This window comes from Bolinopsis microptera, chromosome 2 (assembly GCF_026151205.1).
Source record: "Bolinopsis microptera isolate Bmic1 chromosome 2, MBARI_Bmic_1.0, whole genome shotgun sequence".
Classification (NCBI taxonomy): domain Eukaryota; kingdom Metazoa; phylum Ctenophora; class Tentaculata; order Lobata; family Bolinopsidae; genus Bolinopsis; species Bolinopsis microptera.
Window position 1 is genome coordinate 4972385 of NC_087073.1, and position 13437 is coordinate 4985821.

Sequence of the window (13437 nt, forward strand, 5' to 3'; positions counted from 1 at the left end):
AATCTTTTGCCAGCACTCCAATATCCACCTTGAAGCTGCATTTTATATCCTTGAACTACACAATATAAATTAAAGCATATTTTAGTGTAGACTTTTTGTCACAACAGGACTGCAACCTATAGTAGCAACTATAAACAGAACCCCTAATGTCTGCGCTAACACTTTTCTTCTAGTCCTAATATGAGCCTTGTCTCTAAAAACTTAACTGACCTAGCGTTTCGGTGTGTGCAAAAGCTTTCAGGCACGCGAATTCCTTGCCCCGTTAGTTACCTGTCCTTCCAAAACCAAACTAGCAGTCAAGGACAAAAAGTCATACACCAAATGGGCATTATATTTTATGAATTGTTTTACATCTTTTTATTCTGTAAAATGTGCTAAAATTAAATTTCTTGTTTCATTGAATTTCTTGTTTCATTGAGTGGTAAAATTGTATCACTTACCTAATGGAATTTCTTAAAACTAGGGACAGGATGCCTACCAAGCTCCCTCGATGTTTCTTCACAGTCAATATAGACGGCATGCCACTAGGCACCGTCATATTCGAACTGTGTGCTGACATATGCCCAAAGACCTGCGAGAACTTCATGTGCCTTTGTACAGGTGATCGTGAGTTTAGATTTTATAATTTTCAGAGATGACCGTATCCATCGTAAAAACGTTCCATGAAAGCCCAGCAGTTTTGTATTAACTATTTCCCTATTTTAAATCGGTAATCGGTAACTTGTAAAGTTTGGCTTCTGTCTATAATTGTATCAATTAGTACACAATTTCTATATTTATAATCTTTATTTTTCAGGAGAAAAAGGGCATGGCAGTCAAGGAAAACCACTTTCTTACAAAGGCTCCAGTTTTCATAGAATTGTAAAAAACTTCATGATCCAGGGAGGCGATTTCACTCATGGTAAAAACAGGAAAATTAGTTGACAACTTATTGTTGAAACAATTATCGAAAACAAATTTGTTAAAACAATTATCTGAAAACTAATTACCGTTATGAGACAGTATTCGACAATTATTGTAATCATACAAATTGAGATAATCATGTTAATTATACATATATAATGGTATAATTTTCAATTAACATTATTCCCGACCAGTAATTAAGTCTCTATTCCAGGCACTGGAGTTGGTGGAGAGAGTATTTTTGGAGGTGTTTTTCCTGACGAAAACTTCATCTTGAAGCACGATCAGAAGTATTTGTTGTCCATGGCAAATAGGGGCCCTAACACTAACGGATCCCAATTCTTCATGTTAGTTATCTTTTTAAGTGTTGTAATCCACTGTTTTACTACTTGTTACTTTTAAGTTTATTCATTTGAATTGATTAAATTATAATCAGTTGTAAACATTACACTTACTGTATATTTTTATTTTAATTAGAGTTTTTAACTTCTCTGCTCTTCAGAACGACCGCTGTCTGCCCTCATCTAGACAAGTGAGCGACAATTTTAATTAAATACAAAATATAATTATGTTTCAACACATGATATAGTAAATAATAAAACTGTGTACCTAAAATATTATGTTACGGTAATGAATTCAAACCAAAAATCTTGTGAGTAATGAACTGGAGTGGCTGGATGTATAACGACCAACTGTTGTTCAAAAAGCAGAACCTAAAAACGAATTGAAGATTAGTTTTCAATTCATTCATCAATGTGATATCAAATTGATATGTTCGCTCCTGTCTTTGTTATCTTTAACACCGTTTGTTCTGGTTTGGGACTTGGAAATTTCACAAGTTGAAAGATGTGGTATATACTCAGCTTACTTATAGGTTGACTCATATTTTTTGGCCAATTTTATCTAATGTCAATGAACGTAAATTTGGCCGAAGTAAGGAAAATTTAACTCTCTTTACCAAAGTTTAATTTTCACTGAAATGTACATTAAAGAAAAGGTGTTTCACTATGATTGAAAATGTTTTCCAATTTTCGTTTGATTGTTTTGCCACAATCTGGAGTTAACATTCCAACGCATTAACACACAGTTTGAGCGGCCTTTCATGATTCGACACCACGCTCATTCCGCAAAAGCATTTTAATTGCGGTGATTTATTAATTTTATCATTGTGATTAAAATGATCTAGCTTTTTGCATTGGGCTCCCGAAACTTAGAATAGAATCTCGAACACCAACAGACCAAGTATAGGGTAAACTATCCTAATTTCACGCGGTGTTCGAGCTGAAGTAATTTTAGAGTGACCATTAGATCCTCAGAACTTACAACCGTCCAATGATAGCCCACATGAGAGTTGAGACAATGAAATCCACCCTAATAAGGTGCACTATGGCACATGCATAATTTTCAAAATAATATATGTGTTAAACGGAACGCGCGAAATTCATTATGAAGCCGAAAGCAAATACAGTTCAGCACGCTTTGCTTGCGCGCGCCATGCATTGCGCTGCATTATATTTATTAAATTACATATTGCATTGCGCTGAGCTGCATCGAATCCATCATTATGCATCGTTATATGCATGTATGAGTTCGCTGTTTTTATGCGCTGCATATCACTGCATACACACGTGCAATTACATGCACTTATACATGCATAAACTGTAGATCTACTGTGCGTCTGCGCAGGTTATTCGCAAATTTTTGTTATATCGATTTGGCATCTGCAATCTCGGAGCAAACGGGTGACGGGGTGACTAGAGGCATTTTCTAAAGCCGCTTTCAGAAATTCTGTTTCCATGTTAAGTAGTCTAGTCTACCCTTATTTCTTCATAATTTGAGATAGTTTGAATTTTCAACTTTGAAAGTAAATCAATAGACAATATCATTACAATTGCTACATTTAAAAGCTTCATATCTCCACGAATACTTCTGAAAATATCTAGTTTAATATTTGCATGTTGATTATATCATTTATCCAATGAAACATGATAATTGCAGTCCAAAAGCACGAGTGTGTAAGTGATAATTAGATATAGGATAATCTTGAACTCAATCAATGTGTAAGGGGCCATCTACTTAGGACGTCCGCCAAAATAGCAGATTTCCAGACCACCCCCCCCCCTCTCCCTGTCCGGGTGTGTCCGAATTTTCAAAACCATCCCCCCCCCCCCCCCCCCCCCCAGACGTCCGGATTTCCAGCTACTTTTAAAAGTACAAATAAAACCAACTCAAATTCATTGTTAATAAAATGTGTAGTTACTTAAAATAGACAATAAAACATTTAGTGTCGAACAAGTTTAGCACAGTTACACTTAGGTACATTTAAATACTCGTTCAAAATACAGGGATCTAAACTTACAGAGTAATTAGTGTCAAAGAGTTGTAATAAATGGGACTTTTTCGTTAATTCTGCCAAAATTTCCGGACGTCCGGATTTTCAGAAACCACCCCTGTCCGGATTTGTCCGAAATTCCAAAACCACCCCTCCTCCCTATTTGCCGGAGTCCGGACGTCCTAAGTAGATGTCCCCTAACACCTCCAGGCTCCATCACAAGAACAATCTAAACAATTTATTCCCTTTGAATAAATATTACATGTAATTACATATCTATTTCAACTCCAACACAAATTGAACAGCGTGTATATAATCAAACAGACACACGATTTCCCGATAAGATAGAGTTTTCTTAAAATTAAATTCACATATAAACGTTCCTGCTGGCTATGTCTTATTTATTGTGTCACGGTTGCATCGTTATCTTCCGCAATTCCACTTAAAATGACACATACGCTAGTCCTTGTTCTTCCCAACTTTGTCCGCAGAGGTCCTAGGATCAATTTTTCAACGAACTCTCCAAAGCTCTTTAACGATATCATGTAGATAAAGAAGTTAGACATGCCGTTGAGGAAGGGAATGAAGAAGGCAAACCTGGTATAAAACACGAAGAAGAATCCTTGTGTGTTCCTGTTCATATTCGGGTAGAATTTTGTAATAATGGTCTGGTTTAGTGCGTGAGGTCCGAAGGAGAGGAGGTAAGCTAATCCTATGTAGATAGAAGTAAAAGCGCCTTGCACCGTAACAGTTCCTCTCTTCCTGTGAATGAAAATCAGCAGAGCAATCGTGGTGACGAAGACGATGAAGCTAGGGATAACTATAATGCAAGCCACGAGCAGAGGGTGAACCCACCTCCAAACAGGAGCTCTGTGGAAAAAGTGACATCTGTATAACCTGTAATCGAACGTGACACTGGTTTTGTCAACGCAAAGCTGTACTATGGGAATAATACAGGCAATGACCCAAATTACAACAGCAATACAGTTAGCCGCCCTTTTACTCCAGTCAATGGACCAAAAAGGAAAAGCAAGGCACGCCAGCTTACTCATGTGCAGGGCACAGATGAGAAGCAAAGCTGAAGTGAACACCAGAGGGTAGAGATAGTGTTGAATGTAGCAGAACATGTCACCGAATACCCATTTGTCTGCAATCAGAGACACAAGAGTAGGTAGGATGGTGCTGAGTGCCATCAGGATGTCACTCACCGCAATGTTCTGTATCAGAGTCACACTCACTTTATCCAGTGTTATTGCTTTGTACCGGACGGTGGCCAGCAGAATGAACAAGTTCCCGATCAGATTAACAGTGAGAGCTAGGGAGGACCAAGTGATTAGTACATACCTTTCAGCTTTAGTCTTACAGGCGTAAAGAGTGTGGTTCGAGAGAGAAGTGGCTATCACTTATATCGGTTGATCTCAGCAAAAATAATAGTAAATAATGGTGATTTCAGCCATTTTTATACGGTGCCAATATCCATCGTTCGTAAAGATATTTAATTTGTCTGAAAATGAATTTATAGTAGTTCTGCCGAACAATTTGCGTAACATAATGACAAATTAGATAGATTTCAGTCTACTCAAATCAGTCAAAATTGCTCAAAGTATAATAGGTTTGGGTACCCCCAGTTTGAAGTAAATTAGTCAAATCACTAATAGGATGAAAAATGCTCTTAACAATTTATATTAAATGTGCTTTATCGAGTCTCTGACCTATATTTTGATGGAAGAGACTGTAACGCGTTACATGACACGGTCTCTGGTCATAGCTTATAGAATATAGATCATATTACATAACGTGATGCGTGACGCGAGTAAAACCCCGATTTACCGCGGAGTTTGGGAAAAGTTCCGAAAAGGAAATGGCCGCGGTAAATCGAGGTTTGCGGCAAATCGGGGTGCAGTATATCGGGGTTTTACTGTAGTAGGGTGTAGTATGGAGAATGTTCTAGTAAATCAGAAATTACAAATATTGGGAGTATTAACCAAATGTATTCACTCAAACTTCTTGAACAGATGATTCCATAGTTTTCTTCATAGCTTTTGACAGCTCAGAGGCGTTAATCTGAGAGTTGGGGTTGCTGCTGTGAAAACTGCACCGGGAGGAAACGAAACTGCAGTTTACTTATAGTTGCCTAGCTCTTTAGGTTTTGCCCTTACCAATGCTACAAATACAGCTACTACTTAGATCTATAATTAATTGTGTTTCATTTGTTCGCAATCTGACCACTTTTGTATAATAATATACAGTTTCAATTCTGCTTGGTTTCGCTTCTGTTTTTTTGTAAGTTTATATATACGTGTTGTATATGCAATTTTTAGTTTAATCTTCAGAAGGAGTAGTTTCTTGAGCAAATAACAGATGTTCAAATGAGTTCAGTTTTTGGTTCTTAGATTACCGGCGTAGAAAGAGCAAAGAAGTGGCAGATCATATCTTTTAAAACTTTTTCCGGATAAAACAAATAATCTTTCAAGCTATGTTTAATACTTTTTCCTTTCAGCTCACATGTAGTGTTCGGTCACGTGATCGAAGGAGAAAGGTATTTGGACCAGATAGAGCTAATGGGGGTAGATACGGAGCACAAACCGTTTGCAGATATCCGTATAGCAGACTGTGGAATGGTTTCAGGATACGGTAGAGAGGAGAGTCCTGTATCTCTGCCAGTAGTGGTGGTGCCTGCCCCGGTTGCTCTACCGATCCCGTCACTTGCACCTCCAGTTGCTACTGGTTTGTTTGTTTAGTAGCGATTTCGGTTTTGTTTTAAATAAGCTATGCAATGGTGATCTTATGAAATATAACCTGTTTGGGGGCCAGTAACACGGTCGTTTAAGTGCCCCCACCCCCCCCCCCCTGTTCAACTATTGAACAGAGTAACAGATCTTGCCGTAATCAAAACACGAATTAACGCCAACTTCGTAACCTAAACTATCTATCAAATGCCTTTTATTTAATTAAGTGGATATCGAGATATTCGCTAGAAATTTACGTTAAATATTTTTCAGTCGCTCCGTCCATTCCTTTGCTGCACGAAGCAACTCCTGCTGCAATAGAGGTTGTTAAAGACGATAAGAAGAAGAAGAAAAAGAAGAAGAAGAAGAAAAGTTCGAGTGATGAAAGCGATAGCTCGAGCAGTGGCAGTGATAGTTCCGATAGTGATGATAGTTCAGATGACTCCAGTGATAGGTTGAATTTCATGTCGTAAATAGATGAAAACAATAATTATTCTTTTCTTTGTTGTTCTGGATTCTCAAATTTCGAGATATTACTGCTCAATTGTGAAACTTCCAAATCCTATTTTTAAAATAATTATTGATGATCAATATTATTTTCAGTGATAGTGGTAATAAAAAACTCAAGACGAAGAAAAAGAAATTGCTTCGAATTAAAAAGAAGTTGGATAAAATGGCCAAGAAAAAGAAGCTGAAGAAGTCACGCGCGAAAAAGTTAAAACGAGTTGAAGAGAAGATAAAGAAGATTGACAAAATCTTGACTGGGGAAAAGTATGTCACCGACTGACGCGGACAGATTAGCTGTGATAAACGCTTTGCGTTATTATAATATGTTCCAACTTTTCTTCTATCAATTTTATTAAACTAATTTAACTTTCTAGGCTGACGTCAGAGAACGATTCAGAACAGGAAGAAATGAAGAAATCGTATCTTTATCGCAGTAGTTTAACTCCTCCTCCGAGGAAGATTAAGAAACCAAAGAAAGAAAAAGTGGAAAAGAAAAAAGAGGAGAAGTAATTAGAATTACTTGTTTCATGTTGTTAGAATAGGTCATTGATATTTGGCCTATCAAACTTGATTAAGTTCCATGCAGCATGGCTGACGGTTGTTGCAAATTTAATGCCTTAATAGAGAAGTTCACCTGTCAGAATGTTTTTGTTATGATTTTATGGGGTGTTATCGCCATTTTCAATTTTATCCGAGAAATTCTAGATGTATTCTATAGTAATATAACGATGACCCTCTCCACACCTCGCCGTGTGAATAGAATGAAATACTGTCGATCAATTGCTTTCGAGTTTATTACGTGCACCTATAAGTATATAGTGTATATCAGCTATTAAGAAGTTTTGGTTGCGTTTCTATTAGGAAAAGTCTCTGAATCGGTTGATTCTAACTTATACTTTCAAACATACAACTCAATTCCACATTTTTTCAGGTTTTTGGACGACGAATTCTTTGCAAAGCGTGGAAAGGTAAATTAAACTCTTTTGGCCTTGTATACAAATAATGTAGCAACTCTCGTTAAAACTAGACACGTGGTTTTAGTTCTGTTAACAGTTCTGAGTTGTGCTCATATTCCATTTTTCCAGGTAGCTGGAGCGTTTATGGCTCCCATTAGTCAGCTACACGGTCTGGGAGTTGAAGAGTTCTCCCAGACTGGCCCTACTGATAACATCACTGCCATCGTTAACAGAACTAAAACCAACGTGGTAGGAACCGATCTAATCACTACTAATTATGTACTTACTAATTGAGAAGAATGGAAATTTATCATTGACCGTGTAACTGATTTGTCGTTTTGTGTGGCAGGAGATCTTTAACTGTTAGATTCATACAATCCCGTACAATTTTATTATATTCAACAATCATGTATTCTGGGAATTAGAGAAGATAACACACCATGTAGCCCGGTTTTTGTTTACAGGGTCCCGGGGTTGGAGGTCTTGCGAAGGCGAAGAAACTCGGTGTGAACCAAGTAGTTATACCGACTCCCAAAGCCGGAAACATTATTGTGGTTCGTTATTTTCACTCCTCGGTTATATTGCCTGATTCATCTCGTTTATTCACCTTTACTAATATAATATAACTGTGCTGTCACCTGTAATCGACTAGATGTTAATATTCATTTACATTTTAGAATCCTGCTGAAGATCAGACAGATGAAGTCAAGCCAGCAAAAAAGAAAACTTCGAAGAAAAAGGCATCCAAAAAGTATGTAAAAGCACTGAATCTGATAAGATAACTATCAGTTAAAAGGGGCCGGGGTCTTCCTGAAAATTATCTCAACATTGACTTAAGATTGATTAATTGCTAGCAATTACATTACAATTAGATCTTGTCAATCTTCGCCACGACGATCTCAAAGCAAGGCGGTAACCCAACGGGGAATGCCCCAAGCTCACAATTCTACTAGTTCTAAGAATCTGTCCCTCAGAACAGAGAATTCGTCCTCTGAAAGCTCCGATCCAAGCTCATCAGAATCAGAATCACAGTCTAGCGAGGAGGAGAAACCTAAAAAGAAAAAGAAGAAAATAACCCCGAAAGAGGAGATTAAACCTAAACGGTATTTTACTCAATGATTTAAAAGATTAGGGAACAACCTCGATAAGTTATTTTATCTGATAATACGTATAGAATCATTTATAGCTGAAATATTACTTTTATTTTTTCGATCGCTTAAATAAAATGTTTTAGAACTTCGTCAAAAGCGAGAAAATCGAGTTCTAAGTCCAGAAAGAAAGAAGAAACACCTCCACCTCCCGTTAAAAAGATACGCAAAGTTAGCCCTGTTAAAGTGAAAGCCAAATCAGTCAGTAAATCTCCGAGCGCATCAAGTAGTCAATCCAGGTCAAACACAAGGTCGAAGAGCCGATCAAAGTCACCATCTCCGGCAAAACATGATAGGAAGCCGAGAGGTTCTGGACGGCAGAGGAAAGATCGAGATCGCAAGAAGAGATCAAGGAGTAGGAGCAGGAGCAAAAGTAAGAGCAGGAGCAGGAGCAGAAGCAGGAGTAGAAGCAGAGACAGGAGGAGAAGGAGGTCTCCATCAGGATCCAGACGAAGACATGATGGTGGGCGCAGCAAGAGACGGTCTAGGTCCAGGAGTTCCAGCTCCAGCGGATCAGATGATGACAAGTAAATTTAACATTCTTGGGGTAGTTCATTGAATAAAGGTCTTTTTTATTGTGAATCAACTATACCTTATTCTAAAACTTTTAATTCAGTAACTTTTAAATTGGTAATTTTGCTTCGTCTTCAGATATTCGGGGATTATGCGGTCACGTGGCCGAGGACAAGGCCGAGGACAGGGCCGTGGACAAGGTCGAGGACAGGGCCGAGGACAGTGGAGGGGTCGCGGTAGAGGAGGCGGGGGCTATAACCCTAACTACCGGAAGTGGGATTCAAATTACAAACCCAAGCCCCGTTTGTACAACTCAGGGAATTCACACTCAGGGTTCGCTCCCCGAAGTGTTTGGGACAAGAGTAAGAAGGATGATGACAGGAGATCTAGGAGTCCTAGCCGAAATGATGCCGACAGTAAAATGTATGATTTGAATTATTCTTTACTGCATCACAAAAATTATGTCAATAATTTAAGCATGTGTAATTTTTATTGATGTGTGAAAATTCGATTGGTTTCTATTCTTTCACAATTAGAGATATCAACTTTTGCATTAAATCTTAAATCAAATTTTTATTGTTTTTGACTCGTACGGCAATATTTCTTGGACACGAGTTTATTGTTTATAAAGGCCCTTCCATGGCTGTTATTAACGACAGTACCATTCATCAGGAGTTCAGATCAGAATGAGAGAAGGAATGAGGACAGAAAGCAAGGAGATAACCAAAGTAAGATCCTGCCTGTAGATGACAGTTGCATTTGCTTTGGTTGAATCTTTGAATTTGTTGTATTTTATTAGGGTCCCCACTTCCCATAGGATATCAATAATTTAAAACTAACACACCTAAATCAGATAGCCCTTCTTACGAATGCAGTCAGGTTATTTTATACAGATTGTATCGAGATATCATGTGGTACCTGGTTGCAACTCATAGAAACTAGGCAAAATAGAGTCATACTCTATTGGCCTGCAACTTCGGCAGAGCTATTGATTCCAACCTTCTGAAGAACGTCTTGAAGAATGAGAGAAGCCAAACATTGCGAACGGAGATTGACGTAGTTTTGTTATGTGTTTTAATATCCGCTTTGTTTTTTATTTTGATGATCCATTTTGTTTATAATATCATTCTGTAAAAAGATCTCATCCAAATTTTCACGCCTCAAAGTGTATTAATGTGTTTTTATATCGGCCCAAAAATGTCTTATATTGTACAAATATATATCTCATGATGGGCTTTCTAAACTTTGATATTATCACATAAAAAGTTAAAAATAATTGTTGACAATCTGAGAGTAGAGTGTAGACGGCTATAATTATAAAAACTGAGAATCACTCAGTCACTTCAAAGTTTTACCTTCGTGATCACCGTCACATTCGTGATAAATAATAACCAATTCGGAAATTGACGGCATCTTACACTCATAGATTTAGTTGGCTCATTTTTTATTCAGGTTCTATTCGAGAAAGGGTCCGGCTCAACGTTGTCAATAATTTCATTGGATGTTTAACAAAATGTTTTTAAAAATGTTAAATTGTCCGATTTTCCCCCCAAAATTGACAAGAATTTCCTTAATTTTGTTGATATTATATTATTTATAAACACATTATTGGAACGAATTTGATTTAAAGCACCAAATTAACACCTTTCCATTTCAGCCTCCTACATGGACGATGCTTCTATTCGGAAACCTGTCAGATCTAAAGCAGGTTCGTGGTCTCGGTTTAGGTTGCTATCTGGCGGACGGCGGTTATTATTTGTTTTTAGGTGTGATTCGTCACGTGTCTACGAGCCTATCAATGTTTTCGCGTGTATCAGGCTTTGCATCTGGTTAAATACCTTATCAATATGACTTGTTCACGTTACAGGCTACTGGCCCCGTCTTTGAGTAATCTCCATCTCCACTATGCGCTTCAATTAAATATGGCCCTATTCATTGTAATCTCACTAATTAGCCTAATCAGCATGTACTAATTAGCCTGCCCGTTTGTAGATGACGGGGTGGAAGTATCATGGAACAAGTATAAGAGTGTTCGTCTTGCTCACGCAGGTGAATTGTTACCTTCATATTATCTTGAATCTAGTGGAGATGGAGTTTAAATTTAAGAAAGCATCGGCATTAAATAAATCACTTAAAATTGTTGAAATTAATAGGTTTAATAGCTTACATTTAAAGCTTACATTTACATTATAGCACACATCTCTAACTTATCTCCGTTGCCAGGCATGAGGAGCAAATGGTCAGAAGATGAGGAAGACAAGGTTAAAATATCAGCGGGAAATGGAGCTAAGAAACGTTCTGATAGCAACACCCAGGAGTTCCCTTATCCAAACGCTGTTGAACCGAAAGACGGTAAAAATTGTTATTTTTATATGCTTGTTGAGATTTATTTGCATGTTTGTAAAAATCAGTTTTGCGCTTTGAATCAAGTCTGTAGTACGAGCATTCATGAAAAGGCCAAGCATTGTATTCGTTAAACCGCAAGCTCTCCATGAAGAAGTTTGTAACTGTATTTTTATTCCAATTATTTATAACAGTTATTGCTTACTAGCATAGTTAAACTGTAGACTGTAGACGCCTGTCAAATTAATGTTATCGGCAGCAATAAACGTCGGTAATGGCGGGAAAGTAAGAAATTTGTTTTGACACGTGACGTCCTACATTCATAATCTTTTCAGGAAAATCAGATGCCTTACTGACAGAGTATAACAGTCCTAAAATAGATTTCTCTTGACGAAGAATTCAGTTCTAAGGATTTCATCACAAGAGCAAGACTCGACCAACAGTGGAATGCGTCACAGACTTTTTATTTATTTCTATTTCGTCGGAAGCTGAACAATTTGTGGAATGTCACGAATTTTTGACAGAATTTATTGTTTGAAGCTGCGAGAACATATTTGTAACATCCACAATTCCACACTTAATACACATTAAATAGGAGACTTCTGCTCCGATTGTTTTGCGCCGTTAAAGTTAAACTTCAATCAACGATTGATTTTCGCTTGTTTTGGTTAAAAGGGGATAGTTGTAACTTCTTCTTACTTTGACCGTTGATTTAAAAGGGTATCTTATTAATTTATACATGTTTAACTAAATTATTACTATAGCTACCAACACCAAGACATCGTCGTGTTTTTGAATTTTGTGTTCACGTTAACCCCTGCCGTTACTACATATAAATATAATATGCGTATGAGTAATGAGATTCGATGAATTTTAGTGGATTTCGATCCATTGAGACGTTTACTCTTTAATTATCTCCTTCGCACCACTCCTATAGTATTACCTTGAATGATAATTGTAATTTGGAAGCGAGATTTTTCATTTTATCAAACTTTTTAATTCTCGATTTTCTTTTGTCAATGTCTTATCGTGGGAGCTGTTCACTTTAATTCACACCGTTAAGGATTTGGCACGAAAAAACGAACTTTTACAGTTTCATTCCTTGTGAAATGTGAAGAACTCAATTTAAAAAACGTTTACAAATGCTGTAAGTAAACTATTAAGAGACAATAAAGAATCAAATTTACAAAAACTGACCGCATTTTGCGTTCTTCGACTTAAACTTAAAGTCATACATAGAACTAGACGAATCATGTGATAGACGTTTAAAAAGTTCTACAAATTGGTCAATTTCTATTGCTGTAAAAGTACACGTGTGCTGTAATAGTACACGTGTGCTTCAACAGTCGTACAGTGCATGTGTGACGATAATTGGCGGGTTTTAAAACATGAGATGAAGATGTTGAGAGGCATAAAAACTATAAACGCTGTTGGCCCATAAAAACTCATGCTTCATAGTCATTAAAAATTCACGAAAGCTATGGCAATTTTTGTCCAAGTTTTACAACTGTCCCATTTATCGTCAATAATATCAGTATCACTGATAATACCCCTCCATACTCGAGCGTGCTAAATCACTCTACAGTCGATCTTCGAAATTGTTCTAAAAGGGTCCCCGACAGTTGAAACCAACTTCAATAGATTTATTTTCGGACGCTGATTCCGAATCACCCCCCATGACTAAGGGTTAAAATGCTCCCCTGACGAGATATTAGCGAAAAACTGTTTTGATCACGTGATATGACCGTATAAGGAAGTTAGTCTAATTTCTCGATAGGGTTAGGGTTTCAGCATATGCTTTTGTTAAGGTCAAGGATTGGGTTAGGGTTAGGGTTGGGATCAGATTAAAGGGTTAGGGTTTCGAATACTAATAGTCGTTCAGGACCAGCTAGAGAACGGGTTGAAAAAGTCAGGTGACAGTCGAGTGTAGAGTGATTAATCATCATCCCTCCATACTGCCTCTGGCAAGCCAAAGTTCGTATACCAGTAGCAATAGTATAGTATAG

General features: G+C 37.4%; 1 protein-coding gene across 5 annotated transcripts; it reads left to right on the plus strand.

Moving 5' to 3' along the window:
* The first annotated feature begins 442 nt into the window (after positions 1–442).
* Positions 443–12430, plus strand: LOC134826685 (peptidyl-prolyl cis-trans isomerase G-like). 5 transcript variants are annotated; one of them, XM_063839157.1, is made up of 20 exons: positions 443–606; positions 797–901; positions 1118–1250; positions 1406–1435; positions 5736–5962; positions 6238–6418; positions 6568–6735; positions 6846–6977; positions 7403–7439; positions 7557–7676; positions 7892–7981; positions 8105–8178; positions 8402–8530; positions 8662–9102; positions 9227–9511; positions 9761–9816; positions 10746–10796; positions 11081–11137; positions 11312–11440; positions 11767–12430. In XM_063839157.1, the coding sequence occupies exons 1-20, from the start codon at positions 444–446 to the stop codon at positions 11820–11822; spliced, it is 2664 nt and encodes an 887-aa protein (XP_063695227.1). In that variant the 5' UTR covers position 443; the 3' UTR covers positions 11823–12430. The 5 variants fall into 5 exon arrangements, with proteins under 5 accessions (XP_063695227.1, XP_063695229.1, XP_063695230.1 ...); XM_063839159.1 differs by having other exon boundaries at positions 444–600; XM_063839160.1 differs by lacking the exon at positions 11081–11137 and having other exon boundaries at positions 444–600.
* The last annotated feature ends 1007 nt before the right edge of the window (positions 12431–13437 follow it).